The following is a 21,089-nucleotide window of genomic DNA, read 5'->3' as shown; positions in this document are numbered from 1 at the left end:
TGCAGAGATGCATGTCTCCGTCAGACTCAGCAGCTGATCTGACCTCTCTCTCGCGTCCAGTTATACTTCACTCGCGTTTATGTCCATATCGATCAGATCCAGCTCTCGTGATCGTCCTTTATAGAGAGCACCGATCCAACTATTAAGAGTGAATATCGGCTGATAATGACCGGCGGGGCTCCCCCCCACCCCGTTGACAGTTCACTGTCTAGCACTGGCTTCGTAATCGATTAGGCTAAGCTAACCTGTAGCTGCTCCCTCCACACTCACAACAACTTCATACAGACAAGCATACGACATAAGCAGCTGTGTTCGCCATACAGGAAACACACATTTAAAACGGTTTTGCCTGCCGTTTTTGTGTACACACATATATTCATCAATGGTTCGGAAAGTGGCGCTGTACCTTAATAATATAAAGGCTCGTATTTGCGTGCATTTTCTGTTCGAAAAGTGGCAATGTACTGAGAGTGGAGGTGTCCTGAGATTGGCCTGTCAGCTCCGGACTGCGCAAAATGCGTACATGAAGCGCTACGTCATGAAAGCAAGAAATCTACCCTTGTGGGGGCGCGCTCATGTGATTGGCTTAGAATTTAGGAGACATCTGAATGGCTATAGATAGAAAAAATTACAAGTACGAATCGGCTGACCGTCAGGGGAGTCTCAAAAAACCCACACACGAATGTACAGCGATCCGTGCACAGAAAGCGGTTTGTGTTTGCAGGTTCAGAGGTTTCAAACGGAAAACAAATATGTGAGGATCAAACATACATCTGCAAAACCTTTTTCAGTATTTGGATTTTATTTACATGTATATGAAACGGAACACATTTGTGTGTGCGTTGAAAAACACAAGTGTGGATCCGGAAATACAAGTGTGAATCCTTTTGCGGATCATGAAATACAAGTGTGAATCCTTCTGTGTGCATGTGTGTATTATGAGACTGTTCTGAACCCATATTGGCGGGCTAGGTTACCGTGCTCTCACAAAACAAAATGGGTCCATATTTGTAATCATTCATATTCTAATTATGGCAATTACACACAAATGAAGAATGTATTGAGATCCTCTGTGATTCCTGCCATCACACCTGTCCCCGAATGGTAAAAGTGAAACAGGAGAGATTCAAAATGATTGTCTATCCAAAGTTATCGCCTCCGTAACTCAAATTAAAACACAGTTTTCAGTGGAACCACCTCTTTCTCAAAAAAATAATCCCCATGAAACCTCCTCACAGCGAGAACAGCCCATTAACTCTTATTACCGATTTTTTGCAGGCACATGCAATTCCGGCGCCAACTATTTAATCGTGTTGCTTTGATAACAGTCAATTAATTACACTGTTAAGAAAAAGTGTCGCCCAGTATGACTCCCCTGTGTAGCTGTTTAAATTAGGAGCATACACATTATTTGTTACCCCCTTCCCCAATAAATCTTGTTTAAATTAACATCCAAGCAGTTTCTCAGGATAAGAGGTAGGGGGCGTCGGCTGAGTTAGTTTCACTGAACTCTGCTGGCAGGGGGAGGAAAGCAAAGAGAGCCTGCAGAAGACGAGGAGGTCTATCCCTGTATTCTCACAGCCGCGTACAAGAAGCTAATACTTCTTGACATCCGTGAAACCCTTTTTCTTAATCTGCTGACTGAAAGTGATGGGTAGGGAACGAGGAAGGAAAGGAGAGAAGAGAGATGAGGAAGGACTGCAGGACTTTTCTTTGTACGAAATCATCTCCAGTTTGAAAATGATCCTCTTAGTTTCCTGAGTGTTGTTGGCATGTCTTTTGGTCCTGCCGAGAGGGGCGTTCAGCCGCGAAGTCTACAAATCCTTATTTTTAAAGCAGACATCATTTACTGAAAGGTTAGAGCTTGCATCACGTGTCATGCACCACAGTCACTGTGCGGAGATGTGCTTTTTAGACGAGCCTGAAGGCACATAGCACTCTTAAAGCTAATATAATATCCCTTCCTTTTTACATTCGTCTTCTGTGTATCCATTTAGTTGGACACTCTGATGTCGTGTATTTCAATCGTTCCAATCTGGGCTAAGACAGCCAAAAAATGTTATACCATCTCGTCCCCATGGTAAGCACGAGACCTTTCAAAAGATACAGTAGAAGCTTCTCTACATGATCAAACACATGTGCAGTGAAAGCTTATTTGTCATACATCTTGAGGGCTATTGAATGTTGCTGTGATCAGTGATCACTTTAAATACCACTTCCTGTCCACGCTTTGGCAGGGAAGCTTTTCTTATTACAGAGAGAATGTTTGCTGTTTGTATACCAGCGAGAACTGGCTGAAACTCCATTTCCTTGCTATCGTGAGGCCCCCTGAGTGGCTGTTGTAAGAGATGTGTTGACTCAAATCCAGGGTGAACGGTGCTTGTTGTTTGTCTAATTTCCCTCATTAGCCACACCGCGCACACTTAGGTATGAGCTCGGGAAATGATTGTAGGTTGTTTGAGGTACCGGAGTTGTGGTGTAGTGTGTGGACATTGGAATGGCTGCCTGGTTGCATCAAATCACATTTTGTTTTCTGTTTACGAGCAACTGTGCCGTTATCGTGTCTGCTGTTAATGAGACAAGATGAAATCAGATTTGGGCTTTATTTGCCTCCAAGCATCTCTTTCCACCATCTCAGCTCCAATACGTTTCTTTAACCTGTCTTATTTCACTTACAGCTAGCGGGAACACTCCTTTATACTTAGAGGCCCCTCGAATGACTGTGAAATGAGAACACACGTCTTCACACCGGAAAGACACAACTTGTCTTTTCCAGCATTTGAGCATTATTCTTCCTCTACCGAATTACACCATTGTGACATTTAGGAATTGTAAATGGCTTTGTAACAGCCACAGCCCGTCTCACCAGGGATGCAACGCGTTGTCCAAGAATCCACAACAGGCTCTGAAATAGCCTGGAGCTAATCACTTTGCTGTGTTTTTCCCCACTCTTCCAATGCAATGAGGCTTTGTATTCATCAACATTGCTTAGGTTTAAGCACCCCTCCAGGCTAGGAGCAGAAGACATTACATGTAAACGCTGCAGTTTGAAGGTTAGAGTGCCACAAGCAGGCTAGGAAAAGTACACAAAGTCAGTGAGAGGAACACATGTAACTGAACATGTATGGAAAAATACATTTGGGTCTATGCAAGCAAGCCTCTTTGTGTTGAGTGCCAGTTTATTGTTAATGCTTCTGGAATAATAAGTGTGCACTTTTTATTTTTCAGCTTTTAACCAGAACTTCCTTGTTGCGGCCCAGTCCATTTAGAATTGTTGCATTTAGTTAGCTATATTTGTTTCCCATCATGACCAAGGGCCTAAGACTAGATATGTGTGTTTTGTAGATAATGAAAACAAACTTATGAATTTGGATCTACATTAATAAAAAAAGCCATTGCACATATCATGCCCCACAGCAACATGCAGGGTGTTTGCATTTGCAGAAAGAGAAGACACGCATCAAATTAGCTTTCAGGGGAAATTCCTATTAAAGAAAATATATTCACAGCTCCTATTTGTAACAGCCTGGAGTGTGTTTATACACAAGGCCAATTAAAGTGCATTGGGATAAGTGTCAGTGACTCCAGTAAGACATTATTAAAGCCAACAGATTGCTTTAGAGTCCAGCTTACATGAGGCACCAGCGGAGTACATGAGGCCTCCACCAGTAACACCACTGTTTGCTTTCCATCCCCTCGCAGTCTGTGTTTGTTTGTTTGTGTACACGAGCGTCTGTGATTTCTTATTTTCCCCGTTAAGGGCCTTATTTGCTGCTTGTGCTTCCGCCGCCAAGAAGCCTCTCAGGCCCAGCCAACAAATGGATTGTTATGTAACGGCCACCGCCTGCTATGTTTGAGTGCCAACCTGCAGAGAAAGAGAGGGGATGGAGGGACAAAGGGAGGGTTAAAGATAAGGAAATGGAGGCAGGCAGTTAGAGAAAGAGAGACGGAGTAAGTGGAGCGCCACTGGCTAAATGTGTTGGTTCCAGACACGGCACAGCAAATCTTCTTTTCTGTTTCCCCTTTTCTCTGTCCTTTCTCTCTCGTGTTTTGGTTTTGTCTCGAAATATTATTCGTTCGGCTTGATTGGCTTTCCACTGAAGGGCTCTCAACAAACTGCAGACAGTCATTTATTTAGTATCTTGCATCCCTTGCTGTGCTCACCAGTCTTGCCAGCTCACCCCCCACACACACACACACATGTGAAATATCAGCTCTGTGACAGACGCACTCAGACAGTCGTACTCAGACAGTCGGCCCTGTCCAGGAGTTCTCTTGGGGGCCGGAGAAGAGACAGAAAGAATACAATCAGCTGTCTGTGCTTTATTCAGGAACTTCAACGCTGATTCAACATCAGAGAACAGAGGCACAAGTGACATTTCTGATGTCTACCAAGGGTCCTCAGAGAGAGCTTTTTTTCCTATAATCTCCTCACATTGTCTGCTGGGTCTAGCCCCTTCTTAGCACTTAGCTATCCAATTCAATGCCAAGCCATGTGTGGCAGATTTGGACTTTTAGTCTCTTGATATCAGAGGGAGTCTGACCACCTTCGGTCTTCAAAGACACTTATATCTGTTACATTTTTCTTCGGAGGCTAATCTTTATGGATACAAGCCCTTGATATTTGAGGGACTAAATAATGAACTGTCTATGTGGGCACAAATGGATAAACAGTCGTGTAACGTTGGATACCACCCAGCGGCTTTCATGTGTCAACAACAGTGAACGCTTCATAAGATCCCCAAATCCTTTGTGGACCGACCCGTGCCAGCTCATCATATGTGCATGTCGGAACACATTCAACACGCATGCACACAATATGTTATGCATGCACCTCACACATCCACTACAGACTATGTAGTTCTTTCATCTCCCCACTTCATCGGCCTCCGCCTTTGATGTGGGATACCCTGGAGCCGGAGGAATACAGTCCTGGGGAATGAAACAGAGTGGATCTGCGCCCCTAGGATGAGGCTTTCCATTGATCCCCCTTGCGTTTCTTGGTCTCTTTTAGCCTCTTTCCCCCCCCCCCCCCCCCCCCAGGGTTTCAGCATCTATGCGTCCTTGCACCATCATCCATCATGATAACCGTCTTTTAGTTTAAGATGAGGGTCATTATTCCCATAGTTGTTCACATCGTTCCTTCAGCCACTCATACACCTCTAGTACCACAATAACAAGTTACCCGAGACCTGCGGTGCACTCAGCTCCTTTATTTAAAGAACCATTTTGAATGTTGCTCCAACCTCCGGTCAAGTGGGCTGCAGGGGTCTATTTCACGTTAGTCTGTAAGTTGCTAAAGTGGAAGTTGATCTTGGCTTCCTCACTCTATTTCTGACAAGTGGTATTTCCGAGAGGCCATTATGTCCACGTAGCAAGCCGGAGAGGTGAAGTCAGTGGAGACACATTTTATCTGGTGAGCAGCGCTAGAATAGAAGAGAAGCTCAGGCAGTTTGAGGAAGAGCTTTGGTATTGGCATTCGATAGGGTTCTGTGAAACAATATTGAATTTTCCTAATTCCTTGACGGATATCATTTCAAAACCCTGTCTTTAGCCGTAAAATATATTTCCATTTAATGCCTTGTAAACACAATTAATGCACAAACCTTCCCTCTTGTGAAATGTTACGATATTTAGCCACCTTTTTCGTATAAGGTCAACCCTTCAAGGATTGGAATGGCTCGCACATGCTTTAGCCTGTTTTTGTTTAAGATAAAACAAACATTAGTAACATAGTGTTAACACCAATGTCTCTGTGGCTATTAAACATTATCAGTAAGAGCTCACACTTGCTTGCATTCCCCTCAGAACACACAAGCACACACCTGTGTTCCCATAGATAGATAGTAGGAACAAAACCGTGTGACCTTTTCAGAACATCCCACCATAATGACTTTTAAATAAGGTTGTTATTCTGAGCCGGTCTGATATCATTTCTTTATGTCAGTGTTCAAAGTGCCTGTGTGTGAAGCTTGCATATCTGCATATTTGTCATAAAGCAATATTTAATTTTTCTCTTTCTGTTCAGTCCTATATTTCAACATACACAGCAGAGAGAGTCTTGCTTACATATGCTTTCACCATATTTTTCAGGCGTAGCATATGGGCGTGGCGGGGGGGTCATTGTGGTGATGCATACCCTCCAAACATGCTAAATAATTAAACAACTAATTCCCTGGGTAGAGCTGGAGCTGAAATATTCACACATGTCTCTCCGCCGATGCTGCTTGATTGACATGTTATTAAGAGTTAATGTGAGGAGAAGCTGCTGTTATTGCTGCTCCCTGAGTGCTTGTGTGTTCATGCGTGTGTATCTGAGGAGGGGTGTGTGAGCATTCTTCTTGTGCTTGTCTCAGCTTCACCAGACTATTGAGCAGGCCATCAGACAATGGAGGGTTTTCTGTGTTGATCAATAACATTTCTGGATGATGTACCGTATATTCAGGGCAAATGTCCTGTCCTGCCTAGCATCATTTCCACTTCTTAATGCCTACCCCACCTTCTTCCTAATACTCCCACTGGATCCCTCCATTTAAATCATATTTGGAAAAAGATAAGTGACTGAGTGCCACTTTAGGAATGTTATTTGTACAAAAATCTCTTATTGTAGCATTCCCTCCAGGGACATAAAAAGCATTTTTGAAATGTTTCAAACAAACCTTGCAAGCATCATTGGCGTCAATAGCAAAATAGAAGAATCCTCCTGAATTGTAAAAGGTACGGCTCAGTTTTAAGTTCCTACAGGTATAATTATGAAGTTGAATGATTATCAGAAGGCTTGGGCTGACATGAGTGATTTCTGAACACTCTGAGGTAAGAATTATATTGGTGGTTCACAACAATAATTCAAAGAAACGTGCTACTAATTACGTTGTTTTGTCACAAACTGGTGCCACAAATATAACAAGGAGGGGAGACTGAAGCACTGGCCACCATATTAGGATAGCATGTCTCCTACAGGAGAACACAGGATATATACAAACCATTTATTTTCAGTTAAATTCCCTCTATAGTCGTATCTGAAGCTAGACATGAAAAAATGTGATTTAAAGAAGTGGGCAGCAATCTGTCAGTGTAATCAGTCCCATTTTGTCAGTAGCCCTGTAATTCCATTTTGATAGCTATTATTCCCCTGCCATGACTATCATCTTGGAAACAAATAAGCACCCATCAGCCTAAACTAAATCTATCTCTCCCACCTTTTAGCATCCCTAATCATTTGCTGCTGACTCTGCAGGAGTTCCCACACAAGACATGACAATATGAGCCTCAGTGTTGAAGTACATGTACAGTAAACTCACAAACTCCAATGCACTATTCTTGGTTTTTCAGATTAAAACTTTATTCATATAAATACTGTACAGTGACGGTGCTTCTGTAGGGATAGGAATACTGTTGGGAAAATATCACTCGTCACCGGCTTGGTCTTCAATATCAGGATACATGTATTTATTTATCCTTGCAAGAAAGGAAGTAGTTATCACACACAGGGCTGCGTGGGACAAATACCAGAACAGTGTCCTTCAGATGCTTATATACAAGAGAGGGTGTTACAGTCAACAAGATGGAAGAATACTGGTTCAAAGCTGTATTCTGACATTAGTTAAGATTAGCTAAGGCCTGCGTAAGCAATACGCATGACAGTCATATGCCTATCTGTCTAGGGGCTGTGTCATCTTGCCAATCTTAGGAACATGGCTATCATAACTTCAACAGAGTGTCTCCGGAGCATCATCCATGCAGTCATACATCGGGCTACGTACACAGCTACGTAGGGCCTCTCTTATCACGTGCTACTCTGATATAGAAGGAACATTCAGTATTTCCCCAACAAATACATTATCTGGTGAAACATCAATGAAAGGAGAGAAAGAGTCATAGTTTTTGGAGCTGTTACAAGAATGGGTATAAGTGGATTGATACATTGATACTCCCCAAATAGTCTAGAATTCACAAATTGTTTGCCCCTGAAAAAATCTCCAGTCTTAGCCACAGCTGCTAGGACTTCAATTATATTTAGTGAGCTCCTAATGTGATTGATCATATTTTTAAAGATTTAAATGCATGTAAACTCACCACGACATGTTTTCAGATACATTTGAATTGGTGAGACTGTCTTCATTCTTTAAAACGGTAATGCGAAGGAACATGTTTCATCTCCAGGTTTGGTGATATAGTCAAGGGTCTTTGCAGCATGTGAAATATGTATAATCAGACCAATTATTTTCCAAGCATAAGGTCTGTCCAATTACTCTTTTCAAATACAGTCCAGTCTGAGGTGCAATGTCCCAGCTGTAACTCCCAGCTCGCACTGCAGAAATGTGCAGAACCAATGAAGACTGATGCTATTACCAGCCTGTTGAGATCAAACGTAGACAAAGTTTAAAAGAAAGAGTTTGAATATATTGGAGACGTGAAATAGACAGGTTTAAACCACATCATAACCATTATGGTTGTGTCAGACTCAGGTATGCAAAAATGTCTTATACAATCCCTCTAAGCCCTATCACTCATTGCCAACAGTATATTCCTGACGGCTCCACACACGGCGGCATGCGTTGCCGCTTCAACGCTTCTGCCCATTCACTTTGAATGGGGTGACGTCACGATTCTCTCGCGGTGCTCGCTGCAAAAATAGAGCAATGTTCTACTTTTGACGCCTCGATGGAGGCGTCAGCCAATCAAATCATATAACAGTACAAGCTCTAGCCAATCAAACCGCGTGCTTGTGTGTCTGGGGCTGGAGATTCATGTGATTGGTTGTTTGTCAAGTTTCAGCCCCCCCCCCCCCCGCCGGCAAGCGACAACGCACGCCGCCGTGTGTTGGGGCCGTGAGAGTCTGGAGCAAATAGATCCAGATCTGCATCCTGTCTGAATTTCTTACCATATTTCAAAATATATCATCTTTGACACATCCATGTATCTGTAACGAGAACAAAATGTCCTGGATAGAGGAGGAATGTTATCCAATCACGTCAGAGGAGGATGACTTGCTATTTCATCTCTAGACACTATCATCTTCAGGATGCCATCTCTACATTTTCTTATATACCGTCACAGAGCGATAGCTTTCAGAGCAAGGCAGTCATGTTGACGATGCTTTTGGTCCACGGAAAGGGAGCATCTGAGGTTGTTTGTGTGTCTATATGCCTGCACAAGTGAGGGGAAGAGAATTGGAAAGACCCTGAAATGTCAGCAAAGTGTGTGTCGTCTTCTCCAACTTCTTGTCAGGGTGTGTGTAACTCTTCAAAGATCAACAGCCGTCTGGAAACTTTTGGCAAGTGTCTTTTCTCAGCCCCCTTTTTTCCCTCCTTTTTGATGGGAATCCCTTTGTAACAGTCTCTGAAATATATGTCGTGTCAAAAAAAGGGTTGAGAAAAGGATTCACTCTCCTCGTTTAAAAGGAATCAATAGCTCCGTCTCTCTCCTTAACTGCTTCAAAGACTCAGCCTGCACTGATGCAATAATACACAAAGGTTGGAGGAGCCATCTGTATTATTGAGTTATTGTTTGAGAGCCACTCTGAGAGTTCAAAATAAGAAGTGTGTATAAATATATAGGTGCGCAGTGCCGGTACGCCTTGAGGCTTATTGCCTCTCAAGAACTGACTTCATCACCAACATCAGTCCCTTTTTCCTTGTGGAATCTTCCTTTTATCGTCAGGCCTGTCCTGCCGTAACGAAGCTCCCATGAGGCATTGCGGCTGCCGTTAGACACGGCAACATTGACCGCAGGCCTTAATGAAAAATCGCAGCATCTGGTTTCTTCAATGTGACTGTTTACCCACACGGTGGATAGCAGTGGCCCGAAATCCAGTATCCTAAATCAATGTCACGGAGAAAGCATCCCTAATGATAAGCTCAACCCTAATGCACCCCTCTCTCCCCCCAATACAGAGAGGAAGAGTGAGGAAAAGGGGTACGATTGATTGGTCAGATCGATGGCGCCTGAGCTAATTGGACAAAGTAATACATATTTAGCCTCTTTTTTTTTGGATGAGGGAGTTGGTGGAAAACCATGAGTGCAACAGAGCATTTCCATCATTATTGTTATACTAGCGAAAGCGTGGAGGCAGATTGGTTGATTAGTCCACGGTTGACTGAAGGTCAGAGAAATCCATACTCGGCCGGGTTTTTGTTTGCTGACAGCTCCCAAGGCTACACTGATTTACTTAAACTCACAGTTTTCAATAAAGGCTAGCAGACACTGTTTGGGAGAATGTAGAGATCATCCTGTCTGCCCTGTTCTCATAATCAGGTGCAGACACACAAATGCAGACATTTACACAAAAACACAACTCAGACTATCTCAAAATGCATTCATGCGACCAGGGAAGATTGCCCTCGAAACACCTTGTCTTCATCCCTTTTAATCTCCCCATGAGTGTGCTGCGTTGCAGGATTGGGCGGATTTGGCCTCAACAGTAGCAGCAGGTGTTTGCTGGGAGAAACAGTCACATTTGGATGTGCCCTGTCAAACTACTCATTAGAGACTCTGCACCTCCTTTGGTGAAGAGTGCACGTACACAAACACATACATGCTTGTATACTATACAAGCTGCGATCAGCTGGACAAATTAAAGCAGGCAAAGTTTACACCAGCTTATTGGATAGAAAGTGTCAAAAGCGTTTTTATTTTTTCCTCCCAACTTTGGCACTTGTGTTCATGACATTCATGCCAGTAGATTTGCAGATGATAAAGACCAAGTAGAAAGTGACAAGTGTGACTGTTTTAGGGGCATCGCGCACACAGTCAACTCTCTGGGGAAGGCGAAGCATATGGTAGTTGCTCCGCATGAGAGGGGTGTTAATTGATGAGAATTAGTTTACTATGAGTAGGCTGTACGCAAGAAATGCAATGATGATCCGTCCTGCATGTCTACCACTTGGCGCCCCTGTAATGAGTTATCAGTGTTATAAACTGGTGTAACAGTATTAGAGTGAAACTTCTAGAAGCTTGGAGCTAGATTAGATATTAAAATAAAGTTTCTATGAGTTCCCAACACTTTTAATATTAGTTTAGGTACATTAACAGACCTTAGAATGGGACAAATGTCAAAATTAGAGATTCCTATCTTTGTCTTATATTGTTTTGTCATTTTCAAGTAAACTCTGTCTGACACGATGAATAAAAATATCTTTGAATAATGTGTAATATACTGTAAGGGAATGACAAAGTGGGTTTTTGTAGCGCTTTGCTAATGTTTATTTGACTGTGATATAGTCTGTCGCAAAATATTGTTAATCTATGAAAGAAACACACTGTAACGAGGTACAGATGTAGCGATTCATTTCGGACAGTTTGAAACGCGAGGGCCGTGATTGGTACGTGATCTGCCCTCGCTCAAGGGAAAACCTCCAGCTTGACTTGAGGCCGCCCCCGTGATAGATAAATGTAATTATAATGAAGCCAGCTGCAATGGATTATTGATCCACCAGGGGGTGCAGTGGGGATCCACACTGGAGCTCATGTGAAATAAAGTCAGATACAGTACGCTGGATGTACAGCGGAACTTTGTTAAGATCCATATGTCACGGATATCATACTACTGTGCTAAATAAGAGACATGTAATCATTTACAAAACATCACCATGTTGTTATTTAACAAAATAAATTTGTTATTCGAAAAAAACGAACGGGAGGAAATGCAGCCCGGCTCTCGATTTTTAATCCTAATTTAATCATCATCTTCACCACGATCATTTATGTTTATGTTCGCCGAATTGACATGAAATCACTGACACATATGAATATACTGTATTCAACTTCATTAAAACGTTATTAACGTGCCTAAACTCAGTAATTCACCAAAAATATTTATATTTTAATGGAGCTTCGTCGGTCGATCAGGATCCCAAAGTGTAGCGGAGGGATCCTCATCTGGATGAAGGGTGTTATTTTCCCCATAAGGAACAAGTCAATGCAAATTATTCCGCTTATTACATGGCCACATTCTCAACAAAGTAACGACATGACTCCCAATATTAATTGAAATGTTTTTATTGATTTAAAAAATAGTTGTATGTATTGATTTAAATTGACATGCATCCGCTAAGAAAAATAGTCAGTTTTTACCGTTTTTTAAACAGTCTGAATGAAACGGCAGCTTTCAGCTGTGTATTTACACAACTAATGGCCCATCAACCACAGCTCTCTCCCCCCCTCCCCCCCTGATCTTTCTTCTCCAGCAGCTAAATGAACAGTAGGTTACTCTGAGTGACCATAGACTGTATGTGACAAGCTTACAGTTAGTGACGTAACAACACCATAACAGCTGGTGGGTTGAAAGCAATACGGGAGGTAAAAATAACTAGAATAATTGTGATTTATTTATTGTGGCTTTTATGTTTTTAGGTATACAAATTTAATTCAGGCTTATAGTTCACCCTTCTCTAAAAGCCTTCAACAATGACAATATTCATTGTAATTTAATAAATCTTTCCAACACACATTGTAAATAATAGCCTACTGTAAGTTAAGACATCATTTCAATATGTACATCTTCTGATGTAACAACAATAACATTATAAATAGTAACATAGCTGAACATGGTATTGCACATTTAGCTTTGAGTGTTACTGACCTGAGATGTTTTTATTACATGAATTAAGGTGACTGAGGCTTTTTAACATACAGGGATGCAAACTCATCAGGTATGAAAAAGGTGACAAGGATCCGAGCCCCCGGCTCCCCCACCCCACGGAATGACAGAGGATTTTAGCAGTCAGAACAACTAAAGCAGCAGTGTTAATAATAACAGAAACGCCAAAGAGTCACATAATAGAAATATATAAAAGCATTTATTTCAAATTGTGGAGCAGTCAGTTTATAATTTTGGCAGCACTGTTGAGCATTTTGAAAATGTATTTTCATGCCTCTGTGCAAGGCTTAAGTCTTTTTATCTTTATAGCCACATGGTGTAAAGTAACTAAGTTCATAAACTCAACAAGTACTATACTTGGGCACAATTTTGAGATACTTGTACTTTATTTAAGTATTTCAATGTTTTGCTACTTTGTTCTTCTACTCCACTACAGTTCAGAGGTACATGGTGTACTTTGACTCCACTACATGTATTTAATACCTTTAGTTACTTTACAGATGTGGATTAATGAAGTGAAATATAATCAAGTGTTAAATCAGACTTTAGTTCCACCTGGAGTAAATCCACAAGCTACCCTGCAGTATACAAAGTCATTCAAACTAGCTGCACCTTTACCAGCTTTGAGAACACTTTCATGATCAATCATTATAAAACATATCATATCTATTATTCTGAAATGGACCGATCTGCAAAATGACTACTTTTACTGTCGCTACTTTCACTATATTTTGATGATAATACTTTTCTATTTTTACTTGAGGAACATTTTGAATGCAGGACTTTTACTGTAACAGAGTATTCCTACACTCTGGGACTATTACTTTTACTCAAGTACAAGATCTGAGTACTTCTACTTTTACTCAAGTACAAGACCTGAGTACTTCTACTTTTACTCTAGTACAAGATCTGAGTACTTCTACTTTTACTCAAGTACAAGCCCTGAGTGCTTCTACTTTTACTCAAGTATAAGATTTGAGTACTTCTACTTTTACTCTAGTACAAGATCTGTGTGCTTCTACTTTTACTCAAGTACAAGATCTGTGTGCTTCTACTTTTACTCAAGTACAAGACCTGAGTACTTCTACTTTTACTCAAGTACAATATCTGAGTACTTCTACTTTTACTCAAGTACAATATATATATACTTAAACCACCTCTGTTTATAGCCTATGAAAAAAACTATTAGAAATAGAAGGCTAAAGCTAACGTTAGCAGATAGTGACAATGTATGCTAGCTAGCTAGCTCAACGATTCCTTAAATAATATTGCCACAGAAAAACGTTTCAGTTCACATCACGCTCTGCAGCTCCGACAGGGAGCTCTGCTCTGAACACCTGAACGGCCCGTTCTAACAGCTGTTCACCAGCGGTCCAGTCTGTGCCACAGTGACTCCGGACGCACAGTTAATATTAACGAACGCACCCGTAGGTAATGTAGTTGCTGAAGCTAGACCATCATCTCGGAGCAGCAGAGCCTTATTATACATCCATGAGCCGACAGGCAGGAAGACTCGAGCACACAGCTCGTACTTCATTATAATATATAAAAAAGAACACCATGCGTGTCATGATGGCAAATAACAGCTCACGGCCGCAGATTACTCCGGGTCCCAGACCCCCCCATACCCCAAAAATATTTTTATTGCAGATCTACATGAATCACACAAACGACTTATTTTGGATTCAAAACGGCGAATTTCGCCGAAAGGTGACAAGTTTGCATCACTGAACATAGACAGAGCACAACTGAAACATAACATCTGAGATGTAACAACATAATACACTTTTTGGGGATGCTTGGGATGTGAGTGAGGGACAAGGCTTAGAACGGGCGTGTCGCCTGGCAGGACAGGAGAGTGTGTGCACCAGTCTGCCTTGATCTATGAATTCATGTCCGTGACACTCACTGCTGCCCACAGCTGTTTTATAGAAGGAAATTCCTTCACTTCATGAAAGTGTTTTAACCACACACACCTCTACTACACACACATGACGGGTGTTATTTTCCCCATAAGGAACAAGTCGCTGCAAATTATCCCGCTTATTACACGGCCACATTCTCAACAAAGTAACGACATGACTCCCAATATTAATTTAAATGCTTTTATGGATTTAGAAAATGTTTTTATTGATTTAAAAAATAGTTGTATTGATTAAAAAAATAGTTGTCTGTATTGATTTAAATTGACATGCATCCGCTAAGAAAAATAGTCCGTTGTTACCGTTTTTTAAACAGTCTGAATGAAACGGCAGCTCTCAGCTGTGTATTTACACAACTAATGGCCCATCAACCACAGCTCTCTCCCCCCCTCCCCCCTTGATCTTTCTTCTCCAGCAGCTAAATTAACGGTAGGTTACTCTGAGTGACAAGCTTACAGTTAGACACAACACTGTCATTGCAAGTGACCCTCAGTTAGTTGACTTTTATATTCAACTGCAAAATTCGTTACTGATAAAAAAGGGCTTCTACTGTACCTAATTACCTTAACACTAGAACCGCCAGAGGTTTTTTTATAGGCCTACCTAAACCTGTCAAATCCCGCTATTAGAATGCAATTTTTAACAACATAGGGTGCTACATAACACACTTTCAGGAAAAGTCACGGACTGGGAGACTTTAATATTTTATTGAAAAAAAGTTACATTGCACACACACAACACACATCACACAAATTGACCCGATTGGCGGTTCTAGTGTTAAATAAACTCACTAATTAATGGAAACCAGTTCAATACGCATTATTCTTATTCTTATCATTCTTTATGAGCGCAGAAATAGTCTTAAAATCAGATCTGTTTTTTAAATGAAATCTGACGGCAAGCATTTAGCTCTGATCACCTATGATAAATGCGCCGCACCTAATCGCTGGCCATTCAGCCACAGACACTGTTCGAAATGGGGGGGAGTTAGGGGGAGCTTGGCTCCCCCGAAGAGGGAGGGAGCTCCCCTGAAGGCTGACTTTGAGATAAATAGGGGGAGCCCAAAACAATCGTGCATATTTGTGTCACACAGATTAGAAATGTTGAGTTTCTGTAAATAAAAGTTCTTGAAATAAATAATAGTTATTGTTCATTACAGTTTCTGAATATTTGTTTTATATTTGTGAATATGTCTGGGTGTTGCCATCTGTACGTGGCGGCGCTGCATTCTTACTTACGTTGCTATGGTTATGGCGGTGATGCCGCCGCGGTATTTGAAATGTTCATATTGATATTTTTTTAACTCTGGCTTTGTAATAAAAAATATGGCAAAACGAAAACAGCCAAGCGTCACAGCTTTTGGATTCACAAGCAAAGAAGCGAAGGAGTCTAAAAATGACAACGTGAACGGAAAACAACTTTTAGTTGGCCGCCTGTCAGCGGCGTTAGGGTCGAGCTTGACAGCTCCACACCGAGGGAGAGGCCTGCCGATGCGGAGCCTGAAGAGGCTTCAACAACGGCCACATCCGCCGGCATAGTGACACCGTCTGTATTAGTAGAAGAGTGTTTTTATAGCAATTGATCGCATCCGCGCTGCTGCGCCAGTCAACAGAGCGTGCGTGTGACATATTTAGTAGCAGGATGTGCTCTGAAAAATAGGGCTCCCCGAAAGCAAATGGGTAATTCGAAAACTGACAGAGCTCCCTCTATACAAATCAAACTGTAGACGGTGTGAAAGCACCTATTGTTTCAAATAATGGTCGGAATGTGACCTGTGAGCCTTCTGAATTACCGTGGGACAGCACATTCTAAACTAAAATGTTCAATCAATAAAGTAACATCTTATCTTATCTTAATAATATCTTCATATTAATAATAATAATAAATCATACAGTATGTGTCCGAAAGGGAGCAGGAGGAAGCAAACACAAAAAATATACTGCATATTAAAGCAAACGATTGTAAAGGTTAAAGTATGAGCATAACAAATAAAGAAGTGTAATGTAAACATCTACATTATAATTATGATTATTTAATATATAAAGACTATATATTATTGAATTACAAGATTAGATATACTTTAGTTGATCTAAAATATTGATGTGTTCAAATGCTCTTCAAAACACAACTGAAAGTCCATGAAACTTGTCTTTCTGTATTTGTGAATGAAGCGCCATCTCCTGGTTAAAACCTGAAATTGAAGATCTGGCAACGCCCTCTTGGAAAATAGTGGGAGGGCTTAACATTCCTCTGTACTGGTTTTAGGCAGGTCGTAGGCAGGAAACTGTAAACTGGAGTCTGAAATTCAGTGCTACATCTGTACTCCCACATTGCATATCCGAAAGATTTAGGGCCTTGAAAGAGACACATTTAAGATAAATTCATACAGTATACACTGGGATATGCAGCTAACTTTAAGTTCATAGTGTGGGTCAAACAAAAAAAACAATCAGTCCTAAATTTCCCATAATACACCTACGTCATCCCTTCCTGTTAAAGGCCCACATCATCAGTAATCCCTATGACTATAAAACTGACTTCGACTTTAAGCTTTAAGTGTATGTGTAGCTTTTATTAAACAGTTTTTATACGGCTACAAGTGTATTCACATAGATCGACATTAGCATAAGCTGAGCACAGTCGTTCTTCCCAACATGGCTCACCTCCTTTCCTGTTTGTCGGCCATTTTAGAAAAGTGTTTCTCCTCTTGCTCACAGCTCTCTCTTGCCCAGCTTCCCTGAATAATAAACATGGGAGAAGAAGATAAAAAAAGGATAACGCCAACTTTCTTCTTCTCCACACCATCCACATTTTGCACTTTCCCACCCTCCCTGTCTCTGTACCCTATTGTCTTTTTATGCCTCTCTTCTCTCCCCCCTCCTCTGGCACACAACCTCTTTATAGCCCTCCTTGCCGTGCTGTGATAATTAGTCAGTGCTAAAATAATACAGCTAGAGCTGAGCAGAGGGCTTAGCTCCGCTGGGAGGGAAGGAGGAGAGGATGAGAGGCGGGGCGCGGGAGGAGGAAGCGAGAGAGAGAGACGGAGTATTGTGTGTGTCAGCCGATTTCAAATGGCTACCAGCGGATTGTTAGATAATGAGTGTTGGGTAGCGTATAGGTAGTGTGTGTGTGTGTGTGTGAGTGCGTCTCCATTCTCATTGTGTGTACTGCATGACTAAGAGTGTGTGCGGCCTGTTCCTGTTGATGTTGTTTGAAAGCCTGTTGGCCCTGCAGTCATTAGAGCCTCTGATGTCCATCCTCTCTGACCGGAGCACACCTAGAGACACGTTTGTAGGGCATGAAGAAAACAATGTGTTTCCGTGTGTGTGAGAACAGGTACATTTAAAAAAAAGAATGCATGATCGTGCATATGTAGCAAGACAGCAACAAATTAATGATATAATTGATAATAATAATTAGTGATAGAGTTGTCTTTATTATGTCTTTATCAAAAGGACCATGCATTGAAGTACATACATCTCAAAAAGAGGGGATTTAAGCCAGATGTAGCTATTATGCAGCAGTCATTGGCCAGATGCACACAACAATCAACAAACACTTGGAACATTTCATAGTCGCTATAAAACTTTTAAACAATTTACTGATAAAAAAAACAGATCTACAAAATATGAATATCAACACATTGATCAGTAAAATGATAAGAATACAATTAATTGTGGTTGACTGTATGCTGTAACATACAGATGCTGATTTGTTAGTTCATGTTTGTATTTAGTGTCTCTACTGTGACATGTTTTCATGCTTTAATGTTCAAAAGCTCTTTATTTTTCTCATACTGCCTCATTTCGCCCTCTGTCTGAAACCAGAGCCCCATCTGCTCGGATTGGCTTAAAGATGTGTCGGAAATGTCCCTCCCCTTAGCATATCACTTAGGGATATGAATGACAGCCGATAGAGCGAGAATATTATATAGTGATGTCATTATGTTACGGAGTTAACAGAGGATTCTAATTGAGGTATTTCAACAGGGGGGGAATGTGGGAGAAACTCCCTCTGGAGGGAACCTTGGGATTTTAGCCTTTGCAGACCATTTACATGCACTAAAACCTTTAAAACACACTATAGAAAAGGGAAAGCCACATAAAGCAGAATAGGGTTGCCTTTAATTAATTTAACGGCCCAACTATGAGAAAGTAAAATGTCATGGACAGTAATCAACCTTCATTCAAAAGAAGTATAAAGTAGAAGTATGTTTGTTTGTATGCAACTGTATGTGCATTTTAATCTGGTAGCTTCATACAGCTGCGTATACATGCATCAGTATGTACACATACAGCATGTGTTTGTATGTATTTACTATACCATGGCATACTGACAGCCCACAGGGTTGGGAGCAGTTCCATATGCTTTCATTACGCTATGCTAATCACAGCCAACGCCCGTCATTTCTCTTTCACCGGCGAGCGTATTGGAGCCGAGCCAAGTCCTAACTCCTCTGTTACAGTTCAAACAGGAAATCACTCTGGATTTTTTAAGGCTGGAACTCAAAAATAGTGTTGAGGCAAAGTTACTCTGACAGGGAGATCTGAGGAAATGCTTTTGTTGATGTTGAGGGCTGGTGGTTATATTGACAGCATAGCCAACAGAAAGTTTGTCAGTTTGCCCTAGTTTGAATGCAACGCAAGCAAGGGCAAGTGAAACTGCAGCAGTGGCTCGGCAGATTAGCATTTCAAAGGGGAGTGACAGGCAGCAATGGTGCTAGTGCTAAAGCTAGACACGATAACACGGTATACACATACAATAACATATGTTATGAGCCAAGAAGAGTGATGATGAAAATGTTCATGTTTACATTCAAAAATAATCATTTCATTCATGCGTTTAATTAAAAAGGGGACCTTTATTTCACATGTGTTACAGAAGATAATTAGTAGTTTTTGCTAATGAACTTAATTTGTGAATAAGAATCTTTCTCCTGATACTCAATAATAACTTGTGTTTCCATCCTCTCTTTGTGATTTTGCAGCTGGGACAACTTACATCTTCGGGAGAGGAGGAGCCCTCATCACATATACCTGGCCACCCAATGACCGGCCAAGCACACGGGCAGACCGGCTGGCAGTGGGCTTCAGCACGCAGCTGAAGGAGGCCGTCCTGGTCAGGGTAGAGAGCGCCAAGGGACTGGGGGACTACCTGGAGCTGCACATAGTAAGACTTTTTTATAATTTTGTTGTACGCAAGATGACATTGCACTTTATTGACATGCCTATTGAAACTAAAACTATTCATTGGCGTTTAAGGTTGGTAAAAGATGGAGCTTGACATAAATGTGCACATTAATATTAGATTATATTGTCACCCTTGTGAATCCCTTTAAGTTTTTGGTTTGGAATTTGACTGAATTTGAAGGCCTTGAAGGATAATTCCAGGTGATATTGTCCCTTTGGATTTCAGTTGTTTTGTTTGTAAAAGTAATATTTGTGTCTCTTTATCTCATAAAATATAATATAATGGGAATAATAGCCAAAACCCTGAAAACAATATTTTTGGACTTGAGTTTAAAAGTTTGTTGAAATTCTAAGACAACTCTATGCAGTTGTGCTTTTCGAATGACTTACAGGGTTAGGGTTAGGGTTAGGGTTAAGCTAAAGTTCTTCTTTGATTCTTGAATAGGTGTGGTTACGGCTGATCTGCCATCTAAGAAATTGTCTCCTGGAAAATATTCCTTTGGTGTGTAGTGCTAACTAGGGTCACTCAGAGGAATCTGTGAGTGCTGAGTCCTGGATATAGATAATCACGTTTCTCTCCATCCCCTGTAAAAATTGTTATTGGCCTCATTCCTGCTTTATTGATTTCACATATCAAGGAGAAAAGTCACTTAAAATCACCACTAGTAATGACTTTACATAGCAATTAAGGCATAGCAGGCATTAACAAATGCATTTACACCAGTTTTGACGGTCTCCTCGTGACACTGCACTTCCTCTTACTGGTATTGCATCCAAAGATCACAGTTTCAGTGTTTCATTTCTAGCACTTCCTTTCACACTCTCTTCATTTATGCAGTGATAAGACCCTATCAATGTTATCTACACCTATCTACACTGTGTGTGTGTGTGTGTGTGTGTGTGTGTGTGTGTGTGTGTGTGTGTGTGTGTGTGTGTGTGTGTGTGTGTGTGTGTGTGTGTGTGTGTGTGTGTGTGTGTGTGTGTGTGTGTGTGTGTGTGTGTGTGTGTGTGTGTGTGTGTGTGTGTGTGTGTGTGTGTGTGTGTGTGTGATCACACCAATTCAGCGTCCCGGTGACCCTAATTTGTTTGGGCTGGCCATTCCTGGAGGCGACAGGGACATGGTCGACCCTGGGTCACTCCTCTTCCAGTGATCAGTAAACTGAGAGCAACCCAGAAAGAGTTGATGGGGAAGAGGTGTAGGTGAAAGACGGAGGGAGGGGGGGGTTGGAGGGGGCAGGTGGCTACCCCAAGTAGGTCAAGGCCAATTTGAATGCTCTTAACATCAGTGATGAATAATGATAATGGCTGTAAGCAGGAATGATTACAGTTTTAAACGCAGCGGACACAACACATGAGGCCGTGGGTAAAGTGGTGATG

At 41.4% G+C, this 21,089-nt stretch overlaps 1 protein-coding gene across 10 annotated transcripts in view; it reads left to right on the top strand.

Moving 5' to 3' along the window:
* Window positions 1–21,089, top strand: part of nrxn2b (neurexin 2b) — a 667,491-nt gene that overhangs the window by 535,868 nt on the left and 110,534 nt on the right. For all 10 annotated transcript variants that reach the window (XM_079668270.1, XM_079668273.1, XM_079668275.1 and 7 more), the window contains one exon: window positions 19,511–19,692. In XM_079668270.1, coding sequence (XP_079524396.1) covers window positions 19,511–19,692 — 182 coding nt within the window. The remainder of the gene's footprint in view (window positions 1–19,510; window positions 19,693–21,089) is intronic.

The sequence above is a fragment of the Notothenia rossii genome (assembly GCF_949606895.1).
Source record: "Notothenia rossii genome assembly, chromosome: 3".
Taxonomy (NCBI): Eukaryota; Metazoa; Chordata; class Actinopteri; order Perciformes; family Nototheniidae; genus Notothenia; species Notothenia rossii.
Note: the sequence above shows the minus strand (reverse complement) of the source record. Positions and strands in the feature narration are given on the sequence as shown.